Below are 24956 nucleotides of genomic sequence, written 5' to 3'. Positions count from 1 at the left end.
TATGCCAAGGACCTAGAATAGCACATGACATATAATAGGTGCTCAATTAATATTGTTGAATGGATGAATGAGAGAATTCCTAATACAAATTTAAAATGAAACATTCCCTAACTTAAGCTACAATTGTAAAATCAGATCTAATCAACTATGCATTGGTCTATTAGCATGATGTTCCTTACATATGGAAGTATATTTTAAGTAGATTTGTCTTTTGAAATAACACAAATCTTTAAAAAAAAAAATGAGTGAACATCAGATCATTGAACTGACTTGACCTTGTTACCAAGAGAGAGTTCATTTAAGATTAGGGAAGGTCAAAGTCGATGAATCATAAAGCAATTAAAAAGCTAAGAAGGAAATGACATTTTTTATGAACTCTGAAAATTCAAAGCCATTCAGGGTAATATTGTTACTATACTAGGAATTCCTCAGTGCTAACGTCTGAGGGCAAAAGGTTTGGTTATATAGTAGGAAGGTGATTAAATGGATGTATACTAGGATTGATTCAAAGAAATTTCTCTTTAGGAATAATCAGAAAAAATTTACTCAGCACACAAGAAAATTTGGCTCTTTTATAGCCATATTTCATTTTCAGCTGACACTTCTCCCAAGGAAGTCACTCACTAGTCTATTAATAATAACAATAACGACAAAAACAACAAAAGTAAATGCTCAGAACGTATACATCCAGGTACTAAGCTAATTGCTTTACATTCACCCTCTCACTTTACAAATGAGGACTTTCAGTTGCAGGGAGAGTAAATAAATTGTCCAATGTCGAATGACCAGAACTTAATCTGTTTAATGCTAAAGCCCATTCTCTTCACCGCAATGCCAGGTTCTCTTGTTTCTAAAACTTAAATTTATCATTAAAAGGCAAAATTTACTACTATTGAGGACATTCAAAGCATATTTTTGTAGACTCTGAAGACAAATCCAAAACAAAGTTCAAACTACTTTATTTCTTGGCAGCATCATCGAAATTGCTTCAGAGGTTCCTTGGGCATTTACTTTGAAAAGGATACTGGTCATTTTAGATGTAAAAGTTCAGTTTTGTTTGTAAAAAACAAAAACAAAATAATCACCCTGTATACTAAAATTATACTAATTCTTTTCACCCTTAAAAACACACATACACAACTTGAGGACTTCGTGCAGGTTCATCTTCACATCACCAGCATCCAGCAGAGTGCCTGCCATATGTTTAGTTCTCAATAAAAATGTTAAGAAAAGAAAAGGAAAAAAAAAAAATCGCTCCAGCTAAGGCCCTCTTTATTTGTTTGGATATGCTTTAAAATGTCAAATAGTGCTGTTAATGGGAATTTCTCTAGGTCCGTTCAACAGACAGAAATTGAGTACCTACTATGTGTGCTGCGCTTTGCGTTAGGCACTAGCTGTACAGCATAAAAAAAAGAGACAAGATACCTACTCTCATAGAACTCCACCTCTTCAGAGGGATGAAAATTAAGTCCTTATTTGGTTCTCTCTCCTCATTATCTTTCTTAGGTAGAAGTACAGCTAGCTTGTAGTATCCTTGGGTTTCGCATCTGTGGATTCAACAACAGCAGATGGTGTATGTACGATGTTTATGATCCGCGGTTGGTTGACTCCAAGGATGCGGAACCCGCGGATACAGAGGGCTCACTACAGGACCTGAGCATCCGCGGAGTTTGGTATCTGCAGCGGGTCCTGGAACCAATCCCCCGTGGATACTGAGAGGACTGTACATGGTGGTTAGTCAGGGAAAGTACCTGCAGGCCTTTGATCTTCTCCGATTGCTCCTTGATGTTGACATGGAAGCAGCAATTAGATAAAAATATATCCAAGTTACGTGAGGAGTTGATGGCAAAACCAAAGCTAGACTCCAGTTATTTCAGAGTACCATAGATTTTCTTATCACTTAAAGATCGTCTCTCCTATTTTTGTCTCTATCTTTCTCCCTTACCCCTTTCTCTCTTTCCTTAGAAACATGCTGAAGGAAATCTTCAGAAATATGAGAAAATTTTGAAGAAATACAGAATATTGGGAATTCTCAATGTTACTTGTTTTAGCCAGCTAATTTTGGCCTTCACTAAATGTGACTGTTTGCTCCTTAATAAATAGCAAACCCCACTGAGAGATGGCTAACAAGCCAGATCCTGGACCTTCTTCCTTATCCCCATCTCCATGCTTTATACAAAAACCCTAGGTGGATTCTGTTATTGTCTCCATTTTAATGATGCAGAAATCGAAGTTTTGAGATGTTGGGTAACCTGTCCAAAACCACTCAACTGATAAGTGATGAAGCTGGAATTCAAACCCTCCTGAGCCCCACTTCATTCCCATCTTTCCCTTGATCTCACTCCTTTGTCCTCTCTCCCATTAATTCTGTAATTTATTAAAAAATTCTTCTTGTGCTATTATGGTGGATTTATTTTAATAGAGGACAGTCACAGAGGGATGATTCTCTAAAGGAATTTTAAGGCTGATAGCGGCTATAGAACTTTCAAAGCACCTAATGATTAGTTAGGCAGTTAGCCTACTAGTCTAACTTCTATAAAGCTGTCTCTGATATGAGACTCTGAACAGTTCATATTTTCAACATTTATCGAATCTTTATTTTGTGTAAGTTGCTGCACTGTTAAAATATAAAAAGAAATTCATAATCATATAAAACATTAATAATAAATAAAAAATGAGATGTATAAATAATGAGCAGTAGGATTGGGTGGGTAGAAATCACTTCTGGCTAGTGTAGACAGAGAAGGGTTTAAGGAAGAGTAAAATTCATGCTTCTGTTGGCCATTGTTGACACATGGTTAAGTGACTTAGTTGTTTTTTTTTTTTTAAATTGGCATTCTTTATTCTTTTTGAGGAAGGTTGGCCCTGAGCTAACATCTGTTGCCAATCTTCCTCCTTTTTCCCTTTTTTTCTCTCCAAAGTCCCAGTAGACAGTTGTATGTCATAGTTGTACATCTTTCTAGTTGCTCTATGTGGCATGCTACCTCAGCATGGCTTGATGAGCGGTATGTAGGTCCACACCCAGGATCTGAACCAGAGAACTCCAGGCCACTGAAGTGGAGCATGTGAACTTAACTGCTATGCTACTGGTTTGGCCTCTGACTTAGTTTTAAATTGTCAGTTTGTTATCATCTGATCACCATTTCACCCAGATTGAGGCTGTGCAGCATTGGTTAAATGATGTCAAGAGAAATAACCTCTTGGAGATGATTATAGTTACACTGAAACTTTTTTTTTTTTGAAGTGCATGTGTGCATAGAAGCAATCTGATGTAATCCAACCTGAGTGAGTTCAGGTATAGTCATTCAATGTCCCCTGTCATTAAGCCAGTCATTTATTCATAAAAGTAACTTACACATAAATGGGTGGAGAGTGTGTGGATTCTTTATTGTTGTTGCCACAACTGAGTCATTTGTCTAGCTCTTTGGACTGGAAATCTCAGGTATATTCTTTGTCTGGCTCGGGTCAATTAAGTTCATTAACATGAATTTGTATTCCTTCTTTCAGAATAGTGAACCTTCTGGGGCTGGCCCCGTGGCCTAGTGGTTAAGTTCAGCCTGCTCCACTTTGGCGGCCCAGGTTCGGTTCATGGGCGTGGACCTACACCACTTGCCGATGCCCATGCTATAGCAGCAACCCACATACAAAACAGAGGAAAATTCGCACAGATGTTAGCTCAGGGTGAATCTTCTTCAGCAAAAAAAAAAAAGGTGAATCTTCAACTCAGACCCAGATTGGCTAAATAGAGGAGCTGGGAGAAATAGGGAAAGTGATTTATTGGAGAGATCAGAGAAAGAAACACACAGGATTTACAACAAAAGAGTCATAGGAAGAAGAACCTCCTGAAGAATTAAAAATCTTAGGGAAAGTAGGTGAACAGCATAATAGATAAATGGTAAGAGGAGATTAAGAAAATAATAAAGGGTTGAAGGAGGTAGCGTACGAATATTTATCTGAACATACAACCAGAAAGCCTGTAAATTCTTCACAATTTAGTCAATGTGTGTTGATTGATAGAAACACAGGTAATAGATTTTCTATTGATGGCAGAATTTAAAACTTCTGAAAATTCTACATTAAAGAAATATAAATATTTATTAACAACACATTTATAGAAATTAAAAAGCAAGGCATTGGAATTAAGATTCATTTGTGCATTGTAACATAAAGAGAACCAATGAGAGTAGCTAAAATACTGGTAGGCCTTCCACATCTAATATCTAATTTCAATGCGCTGGGAGAAACTCACCGTTTATGAGACTTATATGGCAAATAGTCTTTACATTTAAGGTTGAGTTGTTTGGTTTGGTAGATCTTCACATATTAGTTTTGCTTCAGGTAGGGTAGAAAGGTGTGTTTCAGAAGAGGTTAATGTCATTTTGGATGGCAAACAGTTTTAAAGAAAATAAGGCAACTAGCCTGACAATAGTATTTATGGAATCCTTACCAGTGAAAAAGCACTATACTAACTGCTATATAAACAAAGAAATGAATAAAACACATAATCCCAGTCTATCTGGGCCAGCAAAACTTCTACAAATAAAATAATCTGCAATCTCCCTGAAGGCAGAATATAACGTTTAAGTCATCTTTCACTATAATTTAGCACAATGCCTGCTTTGGCAGGCACTCAGTAAAGGACTATGGAATAAATCCTGACTGAACTGAAGCCTAGATTTATGAAGAAATATCCCAATAAGTATAAGCTCAAATAATTAAAAAAATTTTAAGCAGCATAAAAATAAGAACAGTGTTCTATCTTAGAACCAAAAACCTTTATATAACTTTATATTTAGTCTACAATTTCCTGAGTCAACCTGCTCATTCATTTTTTCCTTTCATTCACTTATATATTTATTGAGCATTTACTATGTGCCAGACAATGTTTCTAGATACTTGGAGCAAAATAACACAGCATTTGAGTAAAGACCTGGAAAAATGAGGAAAGGAGTCATGCAGTATGGTTACCTTAAGGGCAGAGAGTTTCAGGCAGAGATAATGGTAAGTGCAAATGCCCTAAGATGGGAGCATGCTTGGATGTTCAAAGAACAGAAGGCTGATGAGACTGGAAAAGAATTAATGAGGAAAGAGAAATACGGGATGATGAGGTCAGGGGTCAGAGGGGGCCAGTTCATGTAGGGACTTAACAGGCTACAGGAGGGACTTCAGATTTTACCCTGAGTGAGAGGGAAAACCATTGGATAGTGACAGAATTTGACCTGACTTACTCTCAAAAATAGGCCCTGTGGAGGGGAGGGTGGAGAGAGACTGTTAGAGAGGGCTAAAGGTAGAAGTAGAGAGACCATTTTTGAAGTTATTGCAATATTCATGGTGACAGATGCTGGGGAAAGTGGCAATGAACGTATGAAATGGTATTGCATTTGTTCATTTTCTTTATTACTTAGGTATTGGCGTCTTTTCTCTATTACTCTATTGAAAGTAATAAAGAATAAATAAATGTAGCTACATACATGAGTGCTGAAGAATGCCAAGGAAGGGCAAAAATAGATTGAGAAGGGGGAATCATTACTAATATATAGCATTTGAGTGTTTAAGGTGGTTCAGGCACTGTTTAAGCCTTTTAAACACACAAATTATTTAACTTTGCAATAACACTATACCAAAGAGACAACTGAGGGGCAGAAAAGTTAACCTGTTCAAACTTACAGAGCAAAAACAGCAGAAATTGTACTTGAATCTTTTTTCCTGAATCTACGCTAAACCCAAATTGTTTAGCGGAGTCAGGTACTGAAGAAGAACATTGTTGTAAATCAGTTGAGTTTAAAGACTTACAGGTGGAAAGGCACAGAGTGGGGAAAAAAGAGAAAATCATCTGAGAGGTGAGTTGGGCTGAAATGGAATGAACAGGTATGGATGTGTTGGGGGCCAGGGAGAGGGTTTAAGAAGTGAGGTGGATGAGGAAGGTCAGAGAGAGGTAGTGTGTTGTAGTCCTCAAAAACTGCGTGGAAACTCAGATATGATACAGTTGGTGGTAGGGAGCCATTGAAGGTGTTCTAAGATGGAGTCATAACATGAAAATGTTTCATGGGGCTCGAAAAGACAGTGCAGTAGATGTGCTATAATAGTGCACTACAGCGTAGGCTAGTGGTGATGAGTGCAGTTGTGAGAGTTGGACTGCTTTCAAGCCCTGAGTCAGGGGCTTACCAATTATGTGACTCTGGGCAAATAACGTAAACCTCAGTTTCTTCCACTGTAAAGTAGGAGTAACAACAATAGTACCTACTTCTTAGGGTTCTTGTGAGGATTAAATGAGTTCATCTCTTTCAAGTGCGTGGGACAGTATCTGGTACAAGGCCAGTGTTTTGTTAAATGTCACTTATTACTATTACCCCACAGGTATGTATAGGATAGACAGCAGCAGGGACACAAGTCTTGAGCGTTGGGAGAGTACAGACAAGGTGGAGAAAGGACTACACGCCGGTGGAGGACAGGAAGGTGCAGAATCACGGGGAAGCCATGTCAAAAAGGAAAAATAGCTGCTTGAATGAAGGTGTGCGAGGGAAGGCTTGGAAAGGGGCTGCTTGGGTTTCACCGGAAATTAACGAAGCTCACAGGGATGCTGCCTAGTCCAGCCGTTAGGCATCACCAGGAGTGGTGGGCAGTAACGGGAGCCAGGAGTCAACGTCTGTGAAGAAGTCAAGGACTGTGGCTTGGACGTGGCTAGAATTGTCCATTGTTTTAGGTCCATCATGTTTTATATCCATATTTTCACGTCAGTAGAGCAAAGAAATTCAAAAAAATATATTGGAAAGATAGGGCTTTATTAACAATTCTCTGGGCTATTCTGATCCTTAAACTATGTATGTCCTTGACAGAGATTTTCACTTGAAACTCAAGCTTGTAGAAGCAGTATAATTGGCATAATATAATACTTTTTAAAATATCCTGCATTGTTTTAGGGAAAATTTAAGGCAGTTTATAAGGATAAATATATATTTATAATTAACATAAATATATTTATAATATAAAAATATTTTAATATATTATATATAATATATAAAAGTATAAATATATAATAAATATAAATATATTAATTATATATTACATGATAAATATACATATAATATTACATATATTTATATATATAAAATATAACAAGATCACATTAAAGGTGGGACAAAGTAAAACAAAGAGAGCAGAGGCATGAATCAGAATAAAAATGCATCTGAGGAAGATGAAAGGTTTATGCATTTGCCCCAGGTGGGCCACAGGGTTGACGTTAAGCCTTTAAGCAGTGAACCAATGCGGTACACACGCATATCCAATTGGAACATAGAGAAAAGTAGTGGCCTGTTAGCCTAATTAACAGTTTGTGAGGAAAGAAACCTGATTGTATGGCTAAGGACAAAATCCAGGCAAGGAAAATTTGGAGTAAAGGATGGAAAGAAAATCATGGCTTTGAAGTATGATTTACTTAAAGAAAGGAGGGAGAATACTCACACTTTGCAATAGAAAATAAAAACATTTTCTTCTTTTAAACTTTTGCAGTGAGCCGACAGGCAACGCGTGTAAGTCAGAGGATGCAGACTAAAGGTTACAAAACTGCCTATTTTCCCTAGATTTATAAGAAGTACAGAAAGCTCTGATGTGAATCAACTGCTTTATGAATTTGAATTGTGAAGATTGCACTTACTTTTCATCAATGTAGAAAATAGTGGACAAGAAAAAATAGTAAATGGTAGCAGTAAATACGGAATGAAATTACTATTAAAGTTACATGCTCAAATACACGATACTTACTTTAATAATCTGAATTAAAATGTAAGAGATTTGAAATTCCTTGGGAAAAACATGGGCCTTGATCTGGTGGTTAAAATTTGAAAATATTACATACTTTTAAATACTATTTCTACCCTGAAATGTCTGTTTTTATTTACATATTTAAAAATCTTCCTATTTATTTCCTTCCATTTATCTTCAAATAAAAGATGCGCAGATACACCTCAGAAACTGTCAAACACACTGAAGAAAGACTCTTGTAGAAAAATTTCACTTTGCTTTTTTAAAGGGGCTTCTAGGAGGGAAGTTGAACTCATTTTAACCACAGAATGGGCGAGGTTGGAGGTGGTTTTATTAAGTGTATTAGATGCGATGCCCAAGACAGTTTCCCCTATCCACTCGAGATCCAGGGGCAATTGTATATCCACATAAACATACTCCTGTGGATATGGAGACTTACGTGGACGGGTACAGACATGACTCTATACACCTAAGTGTCCCGGATGATTCAGCTGATAATGCGTTTCTCTACTCGCCCTTTAGCTGAGGGACAAAAGAAGTGAGGGCATTCCTACTGGAATTCCAACCTGTTTTGTAACTTGTGCAATAATCATTCAATCTAGCGGGGCCGGGAGTCATCCTGAGCGGTCAGGCTGATTGGCTGGGCAGAGCAGCGCCGGGGTGTGGGTTGCGCACCCCTCCTCACTCCCTTATCTACAGGAAGACTGGGCGCATTCGAGCAGCAGCTCCTCCAGCATCCAAGAAGCCGGGGCGCTGTTCGCACCCGCCTTGTCTTTCAGCTCAAGTCTGAATCTCTTCTTCCAAAATCCACTTGTCGGTGGACGCCCCGGGCACAGCCCGAGGTAGGGGTGCGCGAAGCTAGGGACTAGATAGGGACACTTCTCAGGAAGGGTCGGGCTCTCCAATTTCCTGAGCTTGGTCCCTGCGGGAGAAGGGCTTCGGGGGAAGCGATGGGAGATTTCAATCGGCAAGTCCATGGGGACCAAGTGGGGTGAGACCTGGTCTCACTCGGGGAGCCCCTGGAGCTCCACCAGCCCTCAGTTTTCGGCGCTAGCCGCGCGCACCGGCTGACACTGCCCAGAGCGCGGAGGGCCAGCGCGGTGCGGGGAGCCGGCCTCTGATCCCGCGGAGGGTGGACGGAGGGAGCGTCGTCCGCGGCGAGGGGAGCCTGGAGGGAGAGCCACAGCGGCGCCAGGCAAAGTCAGAGCAGCCGCCGTCCTCCAACTCGGCGCGCGTCGAGAGGCCGGAGCCCCGGCGCGCAGGCGGCCCCTGCGGAGACCTTCGCGGCCCGAGCAGCTAGAGCATCAGGGCGGGACCCCGCTCGCCGGGCTCCGCGGGGGCGTAAAGCTCAGTCTCGCTTCCGCCTCCTGCGGACCATGCGTGTGTCTAATGGGCTGTGGTTTCTCCTCAGGTCACGATGGATCTTGAAGGAGGTCGCAGTGGAAGAAGGGGGAAGAAGAACTTCTTGAAAATTAACGAAAAAAGGTAGCCAGTTTGTTTTACTTTCATACTTTGCGTGGCTTGAGAGATTTGGCCGATTTGTTTCTAGCCTCCAGCTCTGAAATGAATGAAGAGTTGATGATGATGATGATTTTACTCTTATCTGAGACGCCAGCGGTTGCCATGTAGAAGTTCTCTGGCTGAGCTGAGCACATCGCCTTGGTGAGCTGCTGCTTCAGCTTCAGGCCGCAGACAAGCCAATGTGTTTTCTGTGTTTTACAACCTTCTGCTTTATCAGCGAAGTTGATCGCCTGGACCGTGTGCTGCTTGTGCTCTGCTCTGTGGTCCAGTCTCTTGCTTCTGGTCAAACAGCCACATAAACATTGTAAGTTTGTGGCATGGCAGATGGGACAGCAGGCCAAAACTACGTTTAGGTGTTAATTTTGTAAAATTAATGAATACTCTGAAGCTCTTGTAGAAGACATTCTGAAAAGAGAAGACTGCAGTACCAAAGAAGCTAGCATGGTGTGAAATTATCCTGATTGTATATAGAAGTGGTAATGTAACCACATAGGGAAGATAATTATTTTAAGTAAATGTCTACACAGGAAATTTTAAACATCACAGAATAGGTTTGTTGTTAGTAGTAAACTCTAATATAAAAGGTAAAATAAAACAAATTAGTAACTATGTTAATATCATTACAAACCAAGCTTTCCAGTGTAAGAGAAAAGAAATACAAAGTGGACATAAAATGAGTTTTTTTAAAATGTTACATTTGAATTGGAAAGTTCAATATGAAATCCTGATTTTTTCAATAGTTCAGTTTCTCTCTTTCTGCCCACTGAAAGGCACAGTAGCAACGAGCACATTTAGTGCCAGATCTTGGTTTCTAAATACCATTTTCACTACAAGGAATCCACACTCCACATAGAAATGGCTAATTCCCACCATGTCTGGGGCCGGGAAAATACAAAGTGAGCCTGGAGTATCTTGTGGTACCTGAAAACAAGGAGGCAGAGTTTAACGGAATTGTCAAAAAGTACACAGGAGATGACTTGAAGGGGCTTCCATTGGCCAAGTTTAGGACAATTTGAGCATCAAAAAGAATAATGACAATACTTGATTGTGAAATATTGAATACAGTACAATCCATGAATCCTTACAAACTTTGAGAGGGGGAGGAAGACTAAAAGGATGGGAGAGGTGGAGAGAATAAAGGAACATTCTTTATAGAAAAATGCCAGCTATCATATTGGAACCTGCATTGTTGTAATTGATTCAGGCAAGGATTGTTAATGGATCCTAAACCACTCAGAGAAAAGTTGTAACTAAAAATTATCCAAAATTCTTACTAATTGGAGAAAGGAAAGTGGTTTTCTAGGGGAGAGATTCTGCAGTTAGCAACTTTAAGCAAGTGATCAGACCTGGCAGCACTCATGGTGGAACAGACTGTGTTAGTGACGGGACAGCTAGGAAGTTAGTGATGCACCTAGGAAGTATGTTTGCAAAAACATTTGGTCTGAATCCAACCAAGCTTCTAGACTGATGCTGTCCAATAGAAATATAATGTGAGCCACATTCATCATTATTAATTTTCTAGTAGCAACATTTAAAAAGTAAAAAGAAACAGGTGAAATTAATTTTGAAAATATATTTTAAGGAACCCAGTATATCCCAAATATTATCATTTCTACATGTAAATGGAATTATTAGTGAGATGGTTTACATTTCCTTTTTCATTTCCTCAAATCTGCATATTTTATACTGCATGTCTCAATTTGGACTCAGTTTGAAACAGACATATCCAAGATGTGGGACATTCTAAGACATTGGTTCTTGTTCCCACAAAAAGTCAATGTTGGGGGTGTCATAGAAGGACTTCTATATTTTTTAAAAATTTAATTTAATTTTATTATTATTATTTTTTTGTGAGGAAGATCAGCCCTGAGCTAACATCCATGCTAATCCTCCTCTTTTTGCTGAGGAAGACCGGCTCTGAGCTAACATCTATTGCCAATCCTCCTCCTTTTTTTTGCCCCAAAACCCCAGTAGATAGTTGTATGTCATAGTTGCACATCCTTCTAGTTGCTGTATGTGGGACGCGGCCTCAGCATGGCCAGAGAAGCCGTGTCTCGGTGTGCACCTGGGATCTGAACCTGGGATCCGAACCCCGCGCCGCCAGTAGCGGAGCGCGCGCACTTAACGGCTAAGCCATGGGGCCGGCCTGAAGGACTTCTAGATTTGAAGAAAAAAAAAAAAAAAGACTAAAGAGACAAAACCACCAAATGTAATGCTTGAACCTTGATCATCTTAGAGTTCAAAAAAGGAAAAGCCTATAGAATAGAAAACATTCTTGGGAAATTTGAATGTGGATTGGATATTAGATGATATTCCAATTGCTATTAATTTTCTTAGATGGGATAATGGTAAGAAAACATGTGAAGTGCCATGATGTTTGCAACTTACTTTCAAATGGTTCAGCAAAATATTAACAATGATAATATATACTTCTTTGTATAGATAAAGAAATATGGTCAAAATGTTAACAATTGTTGAATCTAGGTGAATTTTATATGGGTAGTCATTATGACTATTCTTTCAGTTTTTCTGTTTATTTGGAAATTTTCATAATAAAAAATTTTCATATAAACAAAAAGGAAAAAGACTTCATAGAGTGTAAGGTAGATATTTCCATTTTTCTTTAACTTTTTTTTTTTAACTTGGTACCTTAAAGAAATACATACTTAAGACACAGTCATTTAAGGATATTGGAATAAGAAGTTATTGAGGGTATGTGGAGGGAAATGGTAAAGAAATTTGTTTGAGCCTGCACATACCTTCATTTTATTATTAGTTCTTATCATGGCCTACAGACTTTTTTTCAAACTAGAAATTGTTTTTTTAGTTAAGTAATTCTTATTAAACTGTGCTGGTCGCCATTGACTTTTTTAATCTGTTCTCAATAAAACTATATATTCTTTTTCTCCCAGTTTTATTGAGATATAATTGACATATAGCACTGTATAAGTTTAAGATGTACAGCACAATGGTTTGACTTACGTATACTGTGAAATGATTACACTATAAGTTTAGTTAACATCTATCATCTCATATAGATTCAATAAAAAGCAAAAAAAAAGTTTCCTTTGATGAGATGTCTTAGGATTTGCTGTCTTAAAAACATTTCTGGGAGCCAGCCTAGTGGTGCAAATGGTTAAGTGCGTGCACTCCCCTGGGGCAGCCCTGGGTTCACTGGTTCGGTTCCTGGGCGCGCACCACCGCACAGCTTGTCAGGCCATGCTGTGGCAGGCGTCCTATATAAAGTGGAGGAAGATGGGCATAGATGTTAGCCCAGGGCCTGTCTTCCTCAGCAAAAAAAATAAAAAATAAAAGAGGATTGGCAGATGTTAGCTCAGGGCCGATCTTCCTCACAAAAAAAAACAAAAATCAAAAAACATTTCTGTATATCATACAAAAGTGTTAGCTATGGTCATCATGTTGTACATTACATCCCTAGTACTTATTTATACCTTATAACTGGAAGTTTGTACCTTTGGACCACCTTCCTCCAATCTCCTCCCCCTCCCTGTCTGTAACCACAAATCTGATGTTTTTTTCTATGAGTTTGGGTACTTTTTTAAAACTATATATTCTAATTTGGAACTATAAAGAAGCATGTGGCTTTGCTAGTAGGTATAATGCTTGGATAATAGTACCATTTGGAATATCTGTGTTTGTAAAGATTCCTCATTAAAATGAGGTTTGATAAGTGACTTGCCTTTTGTGAGCACTGTTTTGAGCTGATGGGGATAAATGAGTAATCTAGTAGGGAGGAAAGCTGGTGAGGAAGTGCATTTCCATGCAGTGCAGTTTCTCAGAATTCTAAAGCTGCACAGAATATCTTAGTTTCTAGGGGATAGACTTTTCAGTTTAAACCTTGGCTTTGTTCTAGCTATGTGACCTTGGACAAGTCAGTTAACTCTTCTTACCTGCAGTTTTCTCATCTCTAAAAGGACAAAAATATGCCTGCCCCACAGAAGGTTAAATGATATCATGCGTGGGAAATGTTTACTTAGCCAGAGGCTGGAACATTATAAATTCTCCAGAGTAGCGGGTGTTTTAGGGAATGAAAAAGTTAAAAGTACAAAGTTTAGAGCTAAAACTCAATTATATTTGGCTATTTTGCTCCTGTCATCCTGGTTCCAGGGACACTGAAACCATGCCTTTACTGGGACTAGGGTGGGACCAGATCTGAAGAGTTATGTTTGTGTGTTTTGTATGTTTTATGTCCATCTTACAGCACTCCAAAGCCAAATATGGGGTAAACTCTAGATTCTTTTCTTTAGAAGTCTCTTCAACTCTTTGACCTTGCTTAGTGTAAAAACAAAGACATTAATTTACTTTTTGAACTTGAAAATCTGTGTAAAGATCATGGGATTCTTCTCTGAAATGGTCTTTCTTTTGTACATGTAAAAATACAGATGCAGAGGGGGGCCATCCTGGTGGTGTAGTGGGCAAGTTCTCGGGCTCTGCTTCCTACGCCCAGCTCATCAAGCCGTGCTATAGTGGCATCCCACATACAAGATAGAGGAAGATGGGTACAGATGTTAGCTCAGGGCTAATCTTCCTCAGCAAAAAGAGGAGGATTGGCAGTGGATGTTAGCCCAGAGCCAGTCTTCCTCTCTCTCTTTCTCACACACACACACACACACACACGCACAAAACAAAACAAAAAAACAGAGGCAGGGGCTGCTTGTGGTTGGTTTGCTCCCATGTCCTCGGTGGCAGTTACATAGAGTGGAAATTGGGTTATAGAGTTACATTCATTTGAATTTGGGCTCAAAATAATTATTGACCTTTTTATCCCTGAAGACAGCTTTTTGACAGTTTACAGACCATCTTTTTTGACTGTAGCTTTTCTAGATTGCATTTATTGCCATAATGGTCCATTTAGGGCTCCAGACATGCTTTCAGAATTAGATTTGCTCATAGAAAGTGATTTAATTACCTTTCTTCCAGGTTAGGTTATGCCCAGCATCTGATTGCCACTACTCTCCGTTAGTAAAGGGAATGATTAAGGATAATATCTAGGCAGTAGATAGTGTCTGAGATGATAATTCAGGTCATTAACTCTGGAGACCATGAATGATTTTGTAATTAGAATAAAACCAGGAAGCTCTTTTTAGTATTATTTTTTCTAATTGCAAAAGTTGTGTGTCTGTGTGTATTCATCATAGAAAATTAGGAAATACCAAAGGCACAAGGAAGAAAATATTTTGATAGAAATCACAACACCCAGTGATAACCACATGTGTGGATTTCTAAGATACGTGTAAACATATTTATATTGAAACTTCATAAATGGGACCATACTATTAACCTTTCTGGTTTTTACTGAATAATATATTGTAGATATGTGTCTTTGTTCTAGTTGTTATTAAATATAAACTCTGTGTTACTTTGGTAGTTTAAAAAATTATATAAATTTTAAAGTTTTGTGTAATTTTATTGCTATGTTTTTCAGTAAAAAAGATGAGAAGAAAGAAAAGAAACCAACTGTCAGTGTATTTGCAATGGTGAGTTTGAATTTATTCACTATTCAAAATGCTTTGGAAATTTGACTTCTCCTTATCTAGAAAAGAGATATTTCATCTGGTATAATATTTTCCTGTAGAGTATGTTAATGGAGAGGTAAAATGAATTTGCTTAATTTAGCTTGTTTTCAGGGGAATGCCAGTCATCATTTACCATGTGAATTGAGCCTCAACAGGCACCCTTCTTGGCCTAGATTTCAGTATTCTCCTAATTAGTTATGTTGCCAGTGATATGTTATCCATGCAAGCACTTTTCCCAGTGATGGTCTCAGCCATCTGGATAGAGGAAACCAGCCACATGGATTGTGGTTCAAATGAGACACCAGGTTGCCTGTCATCAATGGCTCTGAAATCCTGGCAGGTTTGAGGTCAAAGTCCTAGGTACCCATATAATAGAAGTTAGTAATGGATTACTTATTACTATGACAGTACATGTCATTATTCCTCTCTGCTGAATAACTGAAAATCTAGAATTTGAAAACCTTAATATAATTCTTTTTTTTAATTAATTTATTTAATTTTAATTTTAATTTTTTTGGTGAGGAAGAGCTAACATCTGTGGCCAATCTTCCTCTTTTTGCTTGAGGAAGACTGTCCCTGAGCTAACATCTGTGCCAATCTTCCTCTATTTTTTCTATATGGGAGCCCACCACAGCATAGCTTGATGAGTGGTATGTAGGTCCGTGCCCAGGATCCCCGCAAACCCCAGGGCCACTGAAGCGGAGTGTGTGAACTTAACCACTATCCCACAGGCCAGCCCCAGCTTACCGTAATTATCTCATTTTCTGGTTGCACAGTGGTCGCTTAGAAGCTTTTCTTTAATCAGACTTGGAATAAGACAGGGATTTTATGGGTGTGGCTTGTTGGTGCTGTCTCTCTACCTGGATCCCTCTTTTTTTTCTATGGGTGCAGACTTAGGTGAACTGTGGGATTAGAACCTAGAAGACTACTGAACCAATTAAGTCTTGCAGCACACACTTTATAATTCAGTCATAACACACTAGACATTTTTTAAATGTGGGACGGGGAGGGATAGGCTATCTTGTAAAGTGGATAGTAGTAAATTGAATATAGAAATAGTTATGGGCATAAAAAAAATAGTCGCCTGGTGTCTACTGGGGCCTCTGTTGTTATTTTATATGATCTTCATCTTCCTGGGCTACAACTGCTCTGGCTCTGCCTCCACCCCTGGTTCTATGTCCACTCTCTTTGGAATTTTCCAGAGATGAGACATACACTTGAGTCATTCTCAGAAAGACTACCTGAGCGACCAAGTGACAGTTTTTGTTTTAGATTTCATTCTTATGTTCTTGTATTGAAAGAAGCTTTTATGTTGGAGTAGGGTTTACTCCCAAGATTTAATTTCAATTCGGTCATTTGAGACCAAAACATTTCTGTCTTTTGTAGTTCAGTTTTTATTATTTGTAGCTTAAATTTTTTAAAAAGTCTTATATTTTACAAAATTTAATTCGACCTCATATATAGAGGTAATACTATCAATACAGTTCAAGCCACAAAGGAATAAAAATCTGGAGTTGGAATATGAGGTAATAATAATATATAGCACTATATGCCATATGTTATTCTAAGTACTTTATATATGAACTCATTTGATCCTTAGAACTCCCTTTGAGATAGATACTATTATTATTCTAATTTTACAGACGAAGAAACCAAGGCCAGACATATTAACTTGCCCAGTGATACACAGCAGGGCCAGGATTCAAACCTGGAAGTTCATGTTCTGAATCGTAGTACTCAGGATGGCACAGAAGGAATATATTCTAAGCCCTTTATGATGAAGAGCTGTACCACTTATGTGGCTTTTCCTCACATCTTTCTCCTGAAGAGTTGCTATAGTAAACCGTGAACTTAATTTGTATATGAAACCTATAAACACAAGAATACGTTCAGGACATTTCACAGTAAAATGCTGATGTTATTGGCATTGCTTGTTGCTTGTTAACCACAGTTTCCAGCGAAGACAGAAACTCATGTGTGTCAGGGGTTCCCAAGAGCCCCAGGTTCAATGATTCACTAGGAGGACTCATGGGACTCAGGACATTGTCATACTCGTGGCTAAGATTGTTACAGCCAAAGGATACAAAGCAAAATCAGCAGTGGGAAAAGGAAAGAGAGAGGGAGAAGTTCAGGAGAAACCAGGCACAAGCTCCCAGAGTCCCCTCCCAGTGGAGTCACACTTAATTCTCTCAGCAGTGACTTGTGACAACACGTGTGAAATGCTGTCTATCAGAGAAGCTCATTGGAGACTCAGCGCCCGAGGTTTTTACTGGGGGCTGATCATGTAGGCACAGCATGTACCAAAGTTCCAGACTCTCAGATGGATGGCAGGTGTTCAGCATAAAGCGCACTGTACAAACAGTTTGTCCACCTTTATCAGTTAGAGTGATAGTAACCCTCCCAAAATCCAAGTTCTAGATGCCAGCCACGGGCCAACCTTGAAGGCAGGCCTTTCCACACACTGCTATGTGATAGCAGTCACATGCTTAAAATGTAAGCTGTTTTCTGCACACCATCCCTGTTAACCTATTTCTACTATGAGGCTTTTTAGCAGTCTTGAGAAAGTGATGGAAAAAAGGTAAGGAATAGTTCCAATTTTGCCCAGATTTGCTTAGTCTAGAGACAGAGCTTTTAATAACTTTAATCATTTATGATAGTTTATGATTGGTTAAGCTTTTATCTGCCTGTAATTGAAGAGTTATTTGGTGCTATCATCTTCTGACCACCTGTCATTCCTCAGTCATTGAGACTGTATCCCCGACTCCGTGTCTCCCTTTCCAGCTGGTGGTGCTCCTAACTACCTTAGGTGACTTTTATGGTGTTATGAATAACCTCTCCTTGACCGTCACAGCTGCAATAGTCTTTTCCTCCCCTTCACCCCAGCCATCCACTCGTATACTCACATCCTGGATTTTGTTGTTGTTTGAAACTGTTCTCCCTCCAAAGTGACCAATTCAGGCAGCCACCTTAAATTAGCCAGCCATCTCTTCTCTTTTCAGTCTGCTCACTGTTCTCTCTGGCTCTGCAGCCCATTGACCCATCAACTTCCCATCAGCCTCTTCCTGTCTTCATTCACTCTCTTATCCAGCTTAGAGTAATGACCATCACTTTAGTTATTCTCTCACCCAAACTATAAACTTCCTTTCACCTCTCGTTTGTCATACACAGCCCAGGCAAAATCAGCCATCTGCTTTCTTAGTGCCTGAACCCCGACACCTCATTGGTGCTGGAGAAAATCTCACAACAGGGTGTACCTGCCACGGACATCCTTCTCCTCCTCTTCTCACTGACTATGTCAAACCTCTATTCTTTTCAAAGTTTCCCCCACCACCCCGACTCCAAACCCCTCCTCTCCTCTCCTTTTATTTCACAAACAAAATGGAAGCCACCTAACAGAAGTTTCTCAGCTCTTCTCTCCCAGTCTGCAGAGGTACCTGAACCTGATCGGTTCCCTCCTCCTTCCCTCCTACTACAACAGAGGAAGCATCTGGTTCTTAAAACTAATCACTCAGTCATATTTTGGTTTCCACATCCTCTGCCTTCTCAAGGAACTTTTATTATTATTTTCCTTTCTTTTCTGTATTTTCAGTCTCTCTCTCTCAAGGGGGTCTTGGCCATTGGCATTTACATGTCAGGTGTCTTTAATTTCACTAACGTCCTTAAATCCATCCCTCTCTAGCTTGCTTCATGCACAGGAGCTGCCTTTGCTTTCTGTCTCAGTTTCACCTTGCAATCACTTCTTTCTTTTTTTTTATAATTTTATTTATTTATTTTTCCCCCAAAGCCCCAGTAGATAGTTGTATGTTATAGCTGAACCTCCTTTTAGTTGCTGTATGTGGGACGCGGCCGCAGCATGGCTGGAGAAGTGGTGCGTCAGTGCGCGCCCGGGATCCGAACCCGGGCCGCCAGCAGTGGAGCACATGCACTTAACTGCTAAGCCACCGGGCTGGCCCTGACCTTGCAATCACTTCTTAACGTTTTATCATTTGGCTTCTGTCTCCACCGCTCACCAAATTCAGTGGACATGTTTTGATTTTGTCTTGACCTTTATGTAGTGCTTGACACTGTCCACCATATTCTTTCTTCTCTTTGCTTCTGTGATGCCACAGTCTGCTGGTTTTCCTCCCAGCCCTTTGGTTTTTCTCTTGTGTCACCTTGGCCTGTGAAGTTAGATTTCTTCAACCCCTTATATCAGGAGTCAGTGATGGTATTGGCATTTTTCTGGTTTCACACAGCCATTTCCAAATTGTTTTCATGCAAAACTCCTTTCTCAGTCGAGTTTCATTCTGCACAGTTATAGTATCTTCTGTCCCTTTTCAGTGGTATCCTTCTGATTTCTAATTACTTTTGCTCCTCCCTGGAGGACACTGGCATTTGATTGCTTCTACTTCATTCACCTATGCTCTCAGTATTCTGTTTTGGTACCCTTATTATAAAATGAGTCCCAGGCTCAACATCCTTTGACCTCTTCAGTTCCAACAACCTTCACCCCTGCTCTACTTTAGTAAGTTATGCAGTGGACAAGGACCTTGGGCTTATCATCTGGGTGGACTCCCATCTATGAAGCTGTAAACTTAGATATATCAGTCCCCACCCCAACTTCTGATTCCTTCTATCTTGGCCATTCTTCTTTATTGTCCTTTTTTTGACATTGTGTATTCATTTCCTATTGCTGGTATAACAAAATACCACTAAGTTAGTGGCTTAAAACAACATAAATTTACTACCTGTGGTTCTGGTGCCATAAGTCTCACTGGGCTACAATCAAGGTGCCAGCAGGGCTGGATCCTTCTAGAAGCTCTAAGAGAGAATCTGTTTCCTTCCCTTTTTGAGCTTCTAGAGGCTGCCTGCATTCCTAGACTCATGACTTCTTCCTTGCATCACTCCAGCCTCTACTTCAGTCATTTCTCCTACTACTGACTCTGATCCCCTTGGCTCCCTCTTCTAAGGACCCTTGTGATTACATTGGTCCCACTTGGATAATCCAGGATAATCTCACCACCTCAAGATCCTTAACATCTGCAGAGTCCCTTTTGCCATGTAAGGAAACATATTCGCAGGTTCCTGGGCGTAGGATGTAGACATGTTTGGTGGGGTGGGCCTCAAACTCTGCATTTTCTCTGCATAGTTCCCAGATAGCACTTCCAGGATAGGCATTCAAACAGGACCTTTCCCCCAAAACTTTGCCTCTTCTAGTTTGCCCCAGCTCAGTGAAGGGTGCTTCTTGGTCAATCAGCTTTTTCTTGCTGCTTCTGTACTTCACACCCCAAGCTTTAGAGACAACAGTGTTCTTTAAGCACATTGCGATCATTCCTGCTCTGCTTACTATTGTTTCTGGCTGGAATGCCTTTCTTCTTGCTTCTAAACACTTGCTGAACTTTCAAAACTGGGCGGAAGCATCACCTCCTCTGTGAAGCTGTTCTGCAAAGGAGGAAACGATCATTTGCTCATATTTGTATCTACTCTACTCTGCACACTCTGCTGTCAGAGCATGCAGAATATTTATTGCATATACATTTTTTGCTTTGCCTTCTTCCTTAAACTCTCCGAAGGCAAGAGTTATGTCTTTGGTATTTATCTCTGGCTTTCATCAGTCATTGAATAGCCTTTAGTAAATGTTTATATTTGTGACCTGCTTGTTTTTCTTACAGCCAATGATCAGTGTTGGAGGGAAAATGTGCTGTGGGGGTGATGATGAGAGAAATCCTTGCATGTCAACTATCTTCTCTTTCTCTATTGAGGAAGTTGACATTTTGTCCACATCAATAGAGTCTCTAAGAGAAGAGAAATGTTTTCTGCCCATCTCTTTCTCCGTATTTGTGTGTTTTTTTAGGAGGTGGATGAATGCTTAGTTAAGGCAAAGTAAATAGTGGCAAAATTTAGCCTGTGTTTCAGTGAAATATGAAAAAAAAATATACCAGAAACATATTCTCCTTTAAAGGTTTTAATTTGTAAAGAGAATGATGTTTTTAGATTATGGAAAATATATGTCATTAACCCAAGCTCACTCAATGACGTTTTTAAGAGTAGAAAAATTTTAAATGCAAATACCTAAGAGTATATTAGATTTTCTCCTTACATCAGACTTCTGTTTTCGCTAATTTAATAACTCAGCTTCACTTTTTCTTTCCTGCCTTATGGACTGCCATTCACTACTGCCAAGTTCTTCTGCTTTAGTTCTCCACTTGTCAATTCAATACTTATTCCCACTTATTACTACTATAAGTCTCTTGTTAGCTAACTTTAGGATTGGTTTCTGTTTGTGAAATATATGTCAGTTCTAAAATCTTACTTTCTGCTGCTACTGTGTCTTTTATGTTGTCTGATCTCGATCTTTGTTTTGTTTTACATTCACTGCCTAGTTGTTGTTAGTGCCACTGAGTCAATTCCAACTCCTAGGGACCCTGTGTACAGCAGAGTGCAACCCTGTCCAGTCTTTTTGCACCATCCTCTTACCTTCCGGCACTCTATCAGACAATGGTTTGGTGCTATTCACAGGGTTTTCATGGCCATTTATTCAGAAGTGGGTTGGCCAGGTCCTTCTTAAAGTCTGTCTTAATCTGGAAGCTCTGCTGAAACCTGTCCACCCTGGCTGATCCTGCTGGTATTTGAAATACTGGTGGCATAGCTTTCAGCATCACAGCAACACGCAGCCACCATAGTATGAGACGGATGTTGTGGTTTCCTGACCGGGAAATGAACCTGGGCTGAGGCAGTGAGAGCGCCAGACCTCTCACCTCCCTGCCTAGACCTATGACTTCTTACCCAGTTTCCTCCCTAGATTACAGACCTGCTGACTACATCTACATAGTGCATCCAGATGACAAGCATCTGCCTTGGGGTTCATCCACAAACTACCACAGCTGGCTTCATCCTGTTTCTGTTTTTTTCTTTCATTTGTTTTATCTTTTGGTCCTCAACTAGTTCCTTGAATTATACAGAATATTAATTGCTTCCCAAGTGGGCCTGTCACAGAGCCCTGAGCCCAATCCCCTTACTGTATCGTCTTCTTATCACTTTTTGGGTCCAGAGAAGTCTTTCTTTCCTTCTTGTGACTTGTCTCTGATCGAAGAGATTATGCAGATCTGCACTGGTCAGTCATTATGGCCACATTCTATCTTCTCAGGAAATCTCTTCTTTGGGAAGCATACATCTAACTCATCCCTTCCCTCTTCCTTCTCACTGTTGAGGCCTAATTACATTAAAATCATTTTACAGTTATGCTAATGCAATTATGCAGCAGATCTTTGACCCAAGCCACTTTCTTAAAGCAACAAAACAAAATGTTTCCTCAATGGTGTCCTCAGAGGGGCCTTTGGCAATCAAGATTTTTCTTGATTAAAAAATTTTGAGATGAAAGGTGGCTTCTATTCTTGGAATCAGACCAACAGATACTATATTTCTATTATTGTACCAGTAAAGACTTCTACAATTTCTCAGAATGTCCCATCCTTCTCATCAATCCGCATATATAAGAAGAGAAGACAGACTGAGTCCAATATGAAAAAGTAGGTCAGAACTCAATAGAAGAATCAAATGCCCATTTCTGATTAGGCTATTGCAGTAGTTTAGCTTGGACCACCATGGTAGCAGTAGTAGTCTGAGAATTGTTTGGATTTTGGATATATTTGGAAAGTAGATAAAAACATCCATGACACTGTGCTAATTGTTCCTTTTCTCTACATTTTCTCTCTTTTTAGTTTCGCTATTCAAATTGGCTTGATAGGTTGTATATGTTGCTGGGGACTACGGCTGCCATCATCCACGGAGCTGGACTCCCCCTCATGATGCTGGTTTTTGGAGAAATGACGGATAGCTTTGCTAATTTAGGAAACATGACTAGTCTAAGTAAGTATTGTTTGTGGTACTGATTTTATTGGAAGCTTGAGGGAAAGTCAGTCGCTGAGAGTGATGTTTGTGGAGCCCTTACTAAGTATGCAGCGGTGTGTTTAGTGGTGTGGGAGGTGGAGGGGTCTAAGCTACACTTCATATTTGTAAAGAGTTTGAGAAGATAATATTCATAAGCATTAGAATGCACAATGGAAGTGCTGGCAGAGATATGTGAAAAAGAGAGAGCTCCAGGAAGTCAGAAATGTCCCTGGAAGCTCCAAGAAGAGGTCTAGGAACCTAATCTGGACCTTGAATGATAGGTAGGAATCAGTTATGAGATTCTCTGACATACTGGATATGGGTGTAAGAGACAGGAGTCCAGGATGATTCTAAAGGTTTAGCCTGAGAAACTGGATAAACTGGATGCAGTTACCATCAACTGAAATGAGGAAGGTGGAGGGAGAGTAGGTTTCAGCAGTAAATACCAGAAATTTAATTTTGGACACTGTCACAAGTTGGGCTCTTTGGAAACTGATGGTAAAATGGAGAAATGGAGCCTAGAGAAGTTGTGTGTGTGTATGTGTGTGTGTGTATTGGATAGTTCACACACAATAAAAAGTAGGAAGAGAGAGTGTTTGAGTGCCAATGCCCAAAAGTAGATAGATGAGGAGGAGAGAATTTGTGGAAGCTTTCTTCTGATTACTGCAATGTTCTCAGAGAAGTAGGAAGCAAAACATTTGGCTGATAAAGAAAGGAGATCTCAAACAATCCTCCAGGAGAGTGGGAAAGTGAATGGACTGTTGAAATAATTTGGGTGACACACACACTCACTCACACTCTCACGCTTGATTGAGGAGGGACTGGTTGATAGCTCTGAGCTTCCAAGTCCTTTGGTCAAGCATAGATTGATTGAAACTAAACTAGCCAAAGACTTACAAACTGGTGTGTGCTTATGTGGAGGAAATGTTGAAAATGCCTGTTTGAGAATAGACTTGAGAATACAGTGATACCATGTAGCTTTTACAATGACCCTTCAACTTCTGGACCTTTAAGTCTCTGATGAATGCCATGAATCCTTTCCCCAGAAACATGCACATAAATATTCGTACCAATTTGGGGTATTTATGGATCCTTTGATACATGTCCCGGGGTCCTGGGAACCCCTTCTTTGTGATCCTCAAGAGCACATTGTTTACCCTGAGGCAGGACTACTTCAATTTTGTGAATGCAGGTAATGAGCTGGGCCAGAAAATGTTATGGTATGTTTGAGCTATGTAAAATTCTCATGCATTTATTACGCACCTCATGGCATTCAAAGAGACCTGCCAAAAGGTGTTGCACCACCTTTGAATTGGCACCTTGCTTTCATACCATTCACCAAAGGAAGTTCTCAGTGCTCTCTCTGAATTCTTTGGTTCCTATGCATGCTATAGTTGGCAAAAAGTAGATGAGTTACAGCGTAATCTCTACAATATATTATAAAAACAGCAAAGAAAAAAATAGATATACAGTACCTGATGCATTCTAGGTGCTTAAGAAACAGGATGAATAAATGAAAGACTGACTCACAGAATTTTGTAGGTGAAAAAGAGCCTAGAAATTATCTGGCCCTGGCCCATAATCTTATAGATGTAGAAACCAGTGCCCAGGAAGTTGAAGCAATGTGGCCACGATGGAATTAGTTGCTAGAGCTGAATTCCTGGGCCAGAAATCCTGCCTTTCAGTCTGGTATTTTTTCCACTCTACTAGTGGTTTCCAACTCTGCCTAAAATTATAGCAAACGCCAGCATTTTTCACTTGGTGTTTTCTCTCCCTGAGATGCCATCCTGTAGATTTGCTTATTGGTGTGTCAGGCAGGTGGGCCACAAGGCACAGCTCCCCAGGCCGGAGGTGTGAAAGCAGCACACATGAGGAGATCGTGGCTCCTGGAGTCATCTCTGTCACTGCAGTAAGCCCAGCCACACTGAGTGGCAGGCTCTAGCCTGGGCAAATGCCAGAGAGATTGATCATTGAGGCAAAGGTCCAAATTTCTCCTACTCGTGGTTGATGGAGCTTTCTGCACAAGAAGACTGGAAAACTTGGAATCATAGTGTCCTTGAGCTAGAACGGACCTTGTGGATCAGTGAAGTCAGTGCTTTACTAACTCTTCTTTAATCAGAGAACCCCCACCCCCCACCCCCACCAGTGTAAATAACATCTGTCATGGAAGCTCATCAGGTAAAACAGCTCAAGGGGAGGCTTCCTTGGTTGAAAGTGGTGGAAAGGAGCCCAGGCCAGGATCTCTGCTGATTGTCTGCTTTCCTACCA

The 24956-nt window shown here is 39.9% G+C and overlaps 1 protein-coding gene across 1 annotated transcript in view; it reads left to right on the top strand.

Annotated features, from left to right (window-relative positions):
* Window positions 1-9192: 9192 nt before the first annotated feature.
* Window positions 9193-24956, top strand: part of ABCB1 (ATP binding cassette subfamily B member 1) — an 86728-nt gene continuing 70964 nt past the window's right edge. Inside the window, 3 exon segments of the mRNA XM_087447087.1 lie at window positions 9193-9246; window positions 14729-14780; window positions 22520-22667. Of these exon segments, the coding sequence (XP_087303213.1) occupies window positions 14778-14780; window positions 22520-22667 (151 nt within the window). The 5' untranslated portion in view covers window positions 9193-9246; window positions 14729-14777.

This window comes from Ceratotherium simum, chromosome 1 (assembly GCF_057802395.1).
Source record: "Ceratotherium simum simum isolate JZ-2026a chromosome 1, ASM5780239v1, whole genome shotgun sequence".
Lineage (NCBI taxonomy): Eukaryota > Metazoa > Chordata > Mammalia > Perissodactyla > Rhinocerotidae > Ceratotherium > Ceratotherium simum.
This window is presented reverse-complemented; position numbering and strand designations above follow the sequence as displayed.